We start from the raw sequence: 12,469 nt of genomic DNA on the forward strand, positions 1-12,469 counted from the left end.
TTATTCAGAATTATGAATAAGAAATTTTTCGTTTTAATTCAACCGAGTTAAAAAAAAGTTGTACTGTAAAAATATATTCTGAAGTTTTTATTTAATAGAGATATAAAAAATTACGTAAATATGTGCAATAAATGTTACATATGTAAATTCTTTATTTTTATCTAAATTAATATCTAAATTAATATTTAAATTTAATTAATATCTAAATTAATCGCTTTTATATATATATTTTATATTAATACGTTTTCTTTATTATACAGCTAGCGTTTTTTTGTATAAAAGTTTTAAAATAATAACTATAGAAATATAGAATTTCATGTAATTACTACTTTAATTTATTTAAACTTTTACATATATAAAATTTTTTTATATGGAATCAATCCATTTTTATAGATTTAAAATACCGATACGAATGGATTAAAAATTTCCAATCCATTTCAATTCATTTTCGTTTGCTGAGCAGTTGAGTGCTCGCTGTTTATTTATAGTGTATTCTTTCGGCTCATCCAATCAGAATTTTAGCTTTAGAAGAATACATCAATAGCTGCGAGTGCTCACTCAACTGTTGTGTCTGCTGATTGCGTCCATTGAGTGTATTCAGTACTACAACCGCTCTCTGAGCACTCAATGAGCTCTTGCATCTGATTGGGATATTCCGTTAAAACTAAAAATATAGACCAAATAGATATAAGAGCTCACTGAGCTCTCAATGAGCGGTCGTAGTACTGAATTCATTCAATGAGAAATCAGATACATCAGAATATATGGTTTCTGATAGATTAAAATCGTTTATTCTTTATTCCTAATTCCTTATTCCTTCTATTGTGCACAGTGCCTTAATGTAAACAAATATTTGGTATTATATATGTTATCACCGTAGCATCAACGAGATAGTATAAATGCTTTTTTCACATTTCATTATTCCAATTTTCGCTTTCTAGAAGTTTCGTTTATATTTCCGTTATTCTCCCGTTACATCCGATTTACTCAGATTTTTATTTTTATCAGGATAGAAATATGTTAGAGCATATTAAAACATACGATGTGCGCGCGAACAAACACTTTTTTTGTAAGCGCGTTTTTGAATTATATTCTTGACTTTGAAACATTACCTAATTGATTGATATATTTATTGGCCATTATTCAGAATGCGCTTATAACGATGTTACGCGCTAACATGCTATAATTTACGTTACACATACTATATTCTAGAGATAAAAGCGCGCTTTTATCGATAAAAGAGCGCTCTGAATATGGGCTATGTACTACTACTGGCCAAATTGAACTCATCGTAGGGGACTTTGAAACATTACCTAATTGATTGATATATTTATTGGCCCATTATTCAGAATGCGCTTATAACGATGTTACGCGCTAACATGCTATAATTTACGTTACACATACTATATTCTAGAGATAAAAGCGCGCTTTTATCGATAAAAGAGCGCTCTGAATATGGGCTATGTACTACTACTGGCCAAATTGAACTCATCGTAGGGGACGCACTACTGAAGAAAGAAAAAGAAAAAGATACCTTTTATCAAATTTATGAACATTAATTCGTCTTATATCGTTTCTTGATCGATGCGCGTTAATGTAATTAGCTTTCAATTACGCAATAATTTTTTCCCTGTCAATAATGTTATATTTCGTCATGTCATTATTATATTACAGAATTTCTACGTCATGACGCTAATTTATAATGCTCGAAATACCTATATCGAGAACTTTCATCCGAGAAAAATCTCATCGTTCATTTCACTAATTCAAAGAAGAATTGAGCCAGCTATAATCGTTTAATTTTACCGATTTCCGTTGTACATCTTGCGCGCTGGCGTCAAAATTTATTTTTATAGGGCCACACGGGAAACCGCGGTGTGAATTAGAAAGGGGAGAAATACACGCCGTAGCGGCGGAAGCTTGCCGCACAGTGACTCTCAAATGGTGGATTTTCCAAAGAGCAAAATCGTATTTCGTATACACCATTGAATATTGAAAACCTATATAATTCATGTTACATTATAGCACACAGTGCTTACAAGATGTTAAAAAAACGTTAAAATTGTATATAAGCGCTTTTTTAGCGCTTTGCAGCGCTGCTGTGCTGCTTGGGTACTAATTACGTTTACAATACATTCATAGTGAATATCGGGAATACCAGCATAATCGGCGCTAATGCCTGATTTTCCTAAAAATAAAGGAAGACTTTATTCTTGTCGAGCGTTCCCGACTGTAAAAATCTATTTCCTGTCTTTTCAGCTAAAGATATAAAAAAAGGATATTATAAAAAGGATATTATAAAAAAGGATATTATATAATTCACATGAAAACTGCGTATAAATAGATAAAAAATAAATATTATTTATGAATAAATTGTATTTTGTAGTTAGCGCAAAATTTTAATTTAAATTGAAATTTGAAACAGCAATTTTCCAATTTTATTATTGTTAGCAATTTGAGATGTCAATAAAGTCTAGTAAACAAGAATGAAATGAAAAATTAAAATGGATTGTGAGTTTAATTCATTTGAATCCATTCAAATACATACTTAAATATTCATGGTTTTTACTTTTTATAAACTTAATTGAATGGAATACTTTCTTTTAGATTCAATTAGATTGAAAAATCGTATTTTCTATTTAAAATTTTGAATTAAGAAATATTCACGAGGTACACAAAATATTAGTTTTAGATTCAAAGGCATAGAAATATGTTTCGTGTAAATGAATAAAAACGCATTTGAATTGAAAAGAATTCATTTGTTCGCAAATGAAAATCTAAATTCATTTCAATCCATTCTCATTTACTGGAAGCTGAAAATATAAATAATTAGTTTTTTTACATGAGTAAATTTAGGTTAAATAAAACAAATTTTTTTTTATTTATATTTTATCGTTAAAGTATATGCAAGATTTAAACAAATAGGAACAAAGAAATAAATATTTTGGAAATATGCAATGATTACTGATTTAACAAAAAATTAAGTTATCAATCTTAAATATTGTCTATATACAGAGTGTTTCTTAACGATTAATCATCACAGTGCTATGCCTAATAAAAAATTGAGTCGAAAAATCTTATATCATTTTCGCAATAGTTAACGAAATATTAATTTCTAAACATTGCCGAATAAACAAATAAAATCGATGTATAAAAATTTTAAGATATCTTTCAGTGCTCTTTGTGAAATATTTTAAAGCTGTTTCTTAAAGAACTTTTAAAGATACTTTAAAGTCTTACATCTTATTGTCTTATACATTGATTTTAGACATTTTCATTGGGTAAAAAAAAATATTGCGAAAATTACAAAATAGAAAAGATTTTTCGATTCAGTTCTTTTATTAGAAATAACATTGTATGATTAGTGATTATTTCAGAAACATCCTGTATATGTAAAAAGAAAAGAAGAGATTTTGTAATTTTAATAATTTGTAAGGGTGCTATTTTATTTGTGCATTTTGGTTATATGACAAATGTATATAAAACGGAAAACGTACCAAATGAAATAGCGACTTAAAAGTATTTAACTATTTTGTTTAAATTCAAATTTTCAAATTTTCACATTTTATAGATATATAGCGCAAAAAATAAATTTGATATTGATAGAAACACGATAAGAAGTTCAATTATTGACTCAATGCGGTTCATTCATATTTAAACAGCATGCATATGCGATCACACATACGAATAAACTACGCGTAAATGATAATGTGATGATAATAACGAAAATGGTTGCGCAGCACTGACGAAACGGACGTGCGACATCATTGGCGTAGAACGCTATACAATATATTGTAGCTAGAAATATATCAATTTAAGTACGTTCAGAAGAGAAAATTTATAAATCAATGGTCAGTAATTTTTAATTTAATGTGATTAGTTCTTGCTTTTAATTCTTTGCTAGATCTAAATATAAAAATATATTTAAAAAATCATTGAGCGTTTATTTATCAGTTTTCTCTGCTGAATAACTATTATCACAAATTGCTCATTGATTATAACAAACCTAATAATACAACTCAAAATACAAAATACTCCAAAAAATAAATTTGAATATTTTAAACCATTAAAATATTATAATATTAATTTTAAAATATGCAATTTTGATGTAATAATTGATTATGCGATATTATATGTAGAAATAAAAGTATGTTTTTTAAAAATATGCTTTTTAAATTTTTTCTTTATGTTTTCATTCTTTTTATTTGTAAGCAACTAAATAACAACTTTACAATTATTGCAGTAAATGAATCTTTAAAAAAAAAAGAAAAGCAATGCAGTAGTAATATTGTATTACTTTTCTTTTTTTATATTTAATATTAATCTTTTAATTGTTGAATATCGCTCATATACTTTTGAATTGATCAATACTTTTTCCATTCTTTTGATATACGTCTTTTAATAGGAATGACAACATGAGAACCTTCCTCAAGCAAAAAGAATCCCAGAAGTGTTCCGCGCTTGCAATATTTTCCATATGGAGCTTTCAATGCTTGTTGCAGCATTTGGGTGTTTTGACTCGCGTCGCGCCAATGCTGAGGATGATGCGTGGTTTTCAACGAGAAGACTTGCTCGGACACGGGAGATGCTTTAGTACTCCGCCAACCTCCCAGTACTGTGCGCGCGCGTATGCTGATCGTGCTTTTCCACGGGGAAATATGATCCTTCGTACGCGGCGGCACGCGCCGCGATTTGCGAATGGAGTGAAGATCGCTGCGAGTCGCTGTACGTCGATAGTATCGAAACGCATCACACTTCATGCGACTCGCGTGATCGCCGCCCGAACGGTTCTTGCGACCGACGAATTTGCACATTGATTAAATGCCTTCGATCAACGCAAAGTTACAAGAGCGCAAAGAACACTCGTGAGTGAATGTTTACGGCGAAGTGAAACATATATCGTTGCACTATTTGCAGTATAATATTGCAAAATAAAAATATGAAACGAGTCTTCGCGACGAAAATTTGACTGTCGCGAATGAATCATTTTTTGCAAACTTATAATAATGCATTACCGATCTATAAACTACAGAATGTAGTTTGTAAAAAAATCCAATTTGCAACACTTAGAAGAATATACGATAAAATATTATTATTCTTCGGAAAGAAAGCAAGACGTACAAGATCTCGCAAGATATTATTTTTTTAATTGACACTTTTAACGAAAAATCAAGCCGATTTTTCAAATTTTTATCATATATGTAACATTGTAAATTTCCAAAATTTCAAATCTGATATGCATTTCAAATAATAATATTTCGATAAAAAATTTATCATGCATAAATATGTATAAATATGTATAAACATATATAATCATGTATAAATATTCATAAACATACATAATTTTATATGAAATATGTCCATATTATAAATGTTCATCCATCTTTCTTTCTTTTGTAAAATTACTTTTTAATGTAATAGAAATAATAATAGTATTGTAAAAATATTAAAAATAATTAAAAGAATAATTTTCACATGTTTTAAAAAAAAATCAAGTTTGAAAAGAAATGTAAAAAAAATTACTTGTACACAATTATGTATAATTTTATATGTAATTACATAAGTAATTTTTTTTACATTTTTTTTAATTTGATTTTTTCACATTACTATTATTATTTCTATTATACTAAAAAATAATTTTACAAAAGAAAGAGAGATGTACGAACATGTATGGACATATTTCATACATGATTATACATATTTGTGAATATTTATGTATGTTTGTACATATTCATGAAAAATTTTTTACCTGGGAGTTTAATTCTAAATAGAGCACCTACATATGTTTAAAGTCGGGATAAACAACATCTTTAAGATTAATATTACATTAATCCGTTTATGTTATATGACAAATTTTTCAAACCTGTCAATTTGGCTATAGAACAGAAATATCCAAGAATCTCTCTGTTCTGCAACCAATTAATATGATTAAAAAATTTATCGTACGACAAAAAACGGACAATCGTACGTTATCTGGGTTATGTATTATCTACAGACTTACAATTTGTAGCATTATCTTATAATGTACGTATGAGATAAGCTTATATCATTATCGATATTAACACTATGAGTGTATTCTCTTGACTTTTTAACGTTTAAGCACAAAGATTGTTGTAATTGTTTCGGATAGAATAAATACACTCGCAAAGATTTATCGAGATCGATTATCAAATAAGGATGGGATTTTATTTGTGCGTTTTTATCGACAAAATGTATACAGAACAGAGAGAGAGAGAATTTTTGGATGATTCTCTCTATCCTACAACCAATCAACAGGCTTGAAAAATTTGTTGTATGAAAATTTGTTGTACAAAAACACACAAATAAAATCCCATTATAAGGAAATAGACTAATTGGAATTATCGCTATATCATGTGCAATTATTTCGTATAAAAAGCTTTATTGTAACTAACGATACATTAGAGATATCATAGAGATATAATACATGACATACGTTTCGGCTAATCTTTTAACTATTGTCAGCAAAGTTCTATATAAAAGAATACTTATTAAGGCATATTTATGGCCATGATCCTTACGAGACAATTAACCAATCCATTTTTAGAAAGTAATTTCTAAATTTAGTTAGAAAGGCTGAATATTATATATAAAGTGATCAAATAATCTCACAAGTACGCAGCGGATAAATACATTCGTATAAGATATTTAAGACCATATTATGTATGATAATAGCAATATAATAAAAATATAAAATAGCAACTCGAAAATTAAAAAAACATTTATAGCAAAGTGTGTAATTATATATATATTATATAGATATATATTATATATTAGATAGATCGTAGTCATAAATTGAATTAGAAATTTATATAAAGTGACAAATAGATGTGCCAAACAGTTGCCATGTCAGAATTTAAACTCTTGGTTCATCTACTTGTCACTTTGTATAAACTTTTAATCTGATTCAATTGACTATCATATATGCATAATTACAATTTTGTTATAAGTTTTTTTATTCTTGAGTTGCGATTTTATATATTGTTGATGTAGAGTGACCATTCATACTCTTTTTTCGAGCGTCCGGGCGGATTTTCAATGTGTTGAAAACTCTTTTCTTATTACTTTGGGGACTTCGGAGCGAACGAGGAGATCGAAAATTATTAAGTCACTGTGACCCTGTCACACATGAAATATATTAACACATAGTACAGAATAAGCATGGAATAAAACATTAAGATCATTAAACCGATGAGTATTTAGCATAAAATGGCCATACTGATTTAAGATGCCCTGATAACAAAATGTTAACAATTTGGACCAAATTGACAGCAAACTCGATCAGATTTTGATTACAAAACCATAGCCATTTGTGTCCGCGTTTGATTTGTTGACAAAGCTTGCTGACAGGCTATATCAGCAGATTAGTGGCAGAAATCAAACAGAGTTTGCTCGAATCTAGATTCTACTCTCAATCTGCCGTCAAGTTGCAAGACTTTGTTCGGTTTCTACTACCAATTTGCTAGCAAAGCATGTTTAGCAAGCTTTGTTATATTTCTGACAATATCAGATAATACAAACTCTGTGTACAATTTGTTGTCTTTCTGCAATTAAAAATTGGTAGTAAGGCCTGCTATCAATCTGTTTCTGTAGGGTTTGCTATCAAGATGTTAATTATACATTAGGTTTACTCGCGTTGTACTTTTTGCATTCAGTATTTTCGCTTTTTTTTACCTATTTTATTTTATATTTAAAAATCTTTTACACAAAAGTTTAAAAGAAGTTTAAAAAGAATACAAAATAATACAGACCTCAGATCAAACAATACCTGCTTCTTCATTTCCTTTTTTTTTGTCAATCTTCGTGAAAAAAAGGTAGTGTACTACCTTTGTACTACTTTTCCATGATGGATGTTCTACTTCACATGCATTGCATCTGGTCACTTTATTTGATGGCTAAAAGATTAGACGAAACATATGTCATTTGTATTATATATCTATTAATTTAATTATGATAAAGTTTTTTATATACAATATAATAAAATAATTGTATACAATTTACAGTCTCATTAGTCAATTTTTTTATTTGGTATATTTGTACTTGATATATTTTTATTTAATGTATTTTTCGGGAATTTTATTTATAACTTCTAATTTTCCAATTATGAGAATTTATGTGCCTTTTTATACTCAACGAGAAATATACATATATTGCAAGAATTGTTGCGAAACACGATTAAACGTAGTCATCAAAAAGTCTATAATTTCTAATTGCACTGTTGATTTGAAACAGCAATCTGGTTGCATTAATTCTAATTAATGGAATTCTAATTAAAAATACAAATCAGAATTTTCTGATAATAGATTTATTAAAATTCTAGTTGAGATATAACCAGAATTTAAATTGATCAGAATTTTTCTAGTTTATCCATTTTCATCCAAAAATTTTTTTAGTGTGTCATTCTTTTTGCATATACAGGGTGCCCCTAAAATTCGGCATCCTGAACAGGTAAAGCGGACTAAATTAAGACTAAAAAACTCCTCTATCATTTTGCAATTTTCGCAATGGTTAACGAGATATTAATAACTAAAAATCGCTAAATATTGATTTTCAATAATTTTTTACTCAAATATTATCAACTTTCCAAAAAAACAGCAAGGGATAAAAATTGTTTATTTTCTTCTTATAAAATTCTGAGAATTTTTTTAGAAATTTTTAATATCGTATTTTCTTTGGTGGTAAATAAAAAAATGCTAGTATTAAAGTTGATAAAAAATTCTGAAAAAATTCTTAGAATTCTATGAGAAGAAAAAAATAATTTTCATTTCTTGCAATTTTTCTGTAAAGTTGATAGTATTTGAGTAAAAAATTATTGAAGAACAATATTTAACGATTTTTAATAATTAATATCTTGTTAACCATTGCAAAAATTGCAAAATGGTAGAGAACTTTTCGACTCAGTTTAGTCCACCTGCTCAATGATGTCAAATTTTAGGGATACCCTATATAAAATGAAATGTATAATTAAACGAAGAAGAAAAGATATTAAAAATGCAAAACATTTATTTAAAACGAATTATAGGCGTATCTAGGGGAGAGGGATTGGGAGGATTCGAACCCACCGAAATTTTTTCATTTTTGTAATAACATATAACTTTACTTTGTATAAGTTTTTTTGTTATCACATGAAATATTTTTTTCTTGTTAAGACTATGTAAATAATCCTTTAATTTTTTAAAAATTTTATTGAATAAATTTTATCTTATTTATTCCTTTTTTTTATAGGCTCTTTTATATGTACAAATTTTATAATACTATTTAATAATAATAACAATAGCAATATTAAAAAATTATACATTTTATTTTTATTGTTGTAACTGTGTTTTGCCCATATTGTCAAAAAAATAAAAGTTAGGTATATATAATTTACAAAGTCTAATATTTTTTTTATTCGAAACCGGGAACAAGGAGACATAGCCTCTAAAATATCCAAAAAGAGCAATTCAATAATAAAAATTGCTATTTATATAATAAAAGAATTTATGTAATAAAAAAAGATTTATGTAATAAAAAAATAAAATCCTCTTCCCTCCCCCTTCCCTCGCGAAAGAAAATCCTGGATATGCTTATGCAAGGAACATTAACATTTAATTTCATCAAGTTTGAAAAACAAACAATCTTGACGCAACAATCTTTTTGCAGAAATTCTTATCCGATTGTTATTCAATTATATTTCTGGTAGCAAGCTAATGTCAAAATGACGTAGCTTACTATTTAAGATGCTTGTATCATATTTTATATGAAATTATAGACATTGCCTTTATTCATGTCTATCTCGTAGAATTATTGTTTTCTCAGGTATGAGATCTACTTTTCGGCAAATTCATGATGCAATATGGATTGAGACACTCGTAAGATGTAAGGTTTAAGGTAGGCACAGTGGCGTAGAAACGGTCAATACTCCGCTGATGGAATTGGAAAAAAAAGCGCTGTTTACATTGAACATCTTGGAGTGTCCAAGTTCACGTCGAGAAACTGCAGAGCAGTACTTGCACTGCTTACTAACTAAAGTCTGAACATTGTTGTATGTTTATATTTCTCTAAACGACAGCAAGAAAACTGCGGTGTCAATACAATAAGAAATTACATGCGCAGGAAATGCTGAATTTTAATGCGATCAGTTTTGACATTGCTTTGAGATTATTCATTGTTTTAGTGAAGAATGAAAGCCGATATCGATACAATATAAAATTTTCAAATAGATTTTTCATTTCATTTATTTTTATCGCATTTGCTTTTGATTTTTCGTCGGTATTTTCAGAGACACGAAGAAGAAAGAATTATCGCAAATTATCAGAATAAGTGTGTCCGCGTCAATGGGCGCGCGTGTTCGCGCGCGGCCGTCGCTAGCCGCTAGCGTCGCGTCAGTTCGATCGCAGAGCGGCGAATCAAGTCAAAGAGTAGGAGATGGTGGTGAGCGTACCGGCGAGCGCGGTCATAAGAAACGAGCGGCAGCCGGCAGCGGCAGTTCGGCAATTGCGGCCCGGCACGTAAGGTGTATGTGTGTATCCGTCGCGTGAGATGCTTCTTGCCACGTGGTGATACGTGTGGTGACCGCGTGCGTTGCAATTTCTTTCTTTTTCTATTTTTTATCCATTTTCCGCTCTCGTTTATCTTCCTTAGCTTCCGCTTTTCCTTCGCTTTGCTCACATATGTCTCCGTTAATCGCATCGCATGCACTCGCGGTAGTGCCCACGCGGCACGCCGCGGCAACCGTTGTCCGAGCACTTCGAGTCGCGTGAAAACGCGCGCGCGCGCGTACACGCGCGTGCTCCGATTTCGAAAAGAACTTTTAACACGACGTACGGAAGATGCCGGACAAGGTAGCACCGGCGGAAAAGTCGGTGTTGTCGCAGTCGAAAGCTGCGAGATCTAACAGTGACGAAGGTATCAAGTTGAAAAAGGAATTGGGTTTGTGGAACGGCGTGGCGATCATCGTCGGTATCATCGTCGGCGCCGGTATCTTCGTGTCACCCAAAGGCGTGCTTAGGAACAGTGGCAGCGTCGGCCAGGCTCTCATTGTCTGGATTTTTTCCGGGATCCTGTCGCTTATCGGAGCCCTATGTTATGCCGAGCTCGGTAAGTGATGAAATTCTATAGAACAGTTGTTTCGAAATTTAAAATAACGCGCTCGATATGGAAGGGGAAGGTGGGATTAGTATTCCGATTCCGTAATGGCTTCCGCACATAGAACGATAGCAACACGCTATGGAAGTTGGCGCAATTATTAACTAATCATATTTTTGTTTTTATGGAAAAATGATAAATTGATTGGCTACTGGTATTCTGTGTGCAAGAGCTATAAAGTCCATTCTACAATTGCGTAAGCGTAGTTGTAAATGATTGCAGTTGTAAGAATTAACCAATCACAGTCAAATATATGAGGAAATTATTCGACTATGTTTACGCAATTGTAGATCAGGCTTAAGAATTCTCCGATTTTAGAATGGCGTAAACGTAGTTGTAAGTGATCGTTGTAATAATTCACCAATTAGTTGGATATTCTCTTCATCTTCAAGTGTGATTGATCAATTCTTATAATTACCAACTATGTTTACACAATTGTAAATCGGACTTTACAACTATGCCCGCACTGACATCCACGTTTACGCATTTATAGATCAAACTTAAACAGCCTCTTCAGGACACTCAGAATTTTAGAAAACGAAATCTCGGAAAAATAATATGATCAATCAGAATTATTTAACCAATAGAAAATAGGATAAAGGTCCATAACAATCAAAGCAGAATCTTTAATGCTTAAATAATTCAATGTGGATTTGTATATACTACACTGAGAGAAAAATGTACTAAATTTTAATAAATAATTGTTTGAACAGTACTAATTTAACTAATAGTATTCATTTATTTTACGGAATAATACTAATACATTAATACATATATTAATACATTTATTTACGGAAAAATAAATATTTGCTAAATAAAATATAGTATAATAGATAAATCAAATTAATGATTTTTGTACCAAATAAATATATGTTGCATGTTTAATAAATATTTAATTGGCACTATTTGAACAAATATTTATTAAAATTTAGTACATTTTTCTCTCAGTTCGGGAAAAAATGTTTCATGTATAATTATATAAAATTATATATACTGTAATATAAAATTGACATTTTATATAATTATATATATAATATGTCCATCAGATAACATTTTTTCCCTGGAGTGTATACTTTCAGAGAAAAATATAATTTTGACAACTACTAAATTAATAATTTAAATACTTGCAACTAATAATTTAATACTTGCTCTAATAATTTAAATACTTGCAACTAGTTTTATAAAGTAATATGAACTAAAGTAATACTGAATACTATATTTTTATAATACTATATTAGATTTTTATACTATGCGGTACTATTTTAGTTTTTATTACTTTTTAAAACTAGTTGCAAGTATTTAAATTTTAGAGTTGTACTTTATA

At 29.6% G+C, this 12,469-nt stretch overlaps 1 protein-coding gene across 1 annotated transcript in view; it reads left to right on the forward strand.

The window, feature by feature from the left end:
- Window positions 1-10,440: 10,440 nt before the first annotated feature.
- Window positions 10,441-12,469, forward strand: part of LOC108686100 (large neutral amino acids transporter small subunit 2) — a 22,782-nt gene continuing 20,753 nt past the window's right edge. The window contains exon 1 of the mRNA XM_018191190.1: window positions 10,441-11,097. Coding sequence (XP_018046679.1) covers window positions 10,830-11,097 — 268 coding nt within the window. The 5' untranslated portion in view covers window positions 10,441-10,829. The remainder of the gene's footprint in view (window positions 11,098-12,469) is intronic.

The sequence above is a fragment of the Atta colombica genome, unplaced genomic scaffold (genome assembly GCF_001594045.1).
Source record: "Atta colombica isolate Treedump-2 unplaced genomic scaffold, Acol1.0 scaffold164, whole genome shotgun sequence".
NCBI lineage: Eukaryota > Metazoa > Arthropoda > Insecta > Hymenoptera > Formicidae > Atta > Atta colombica.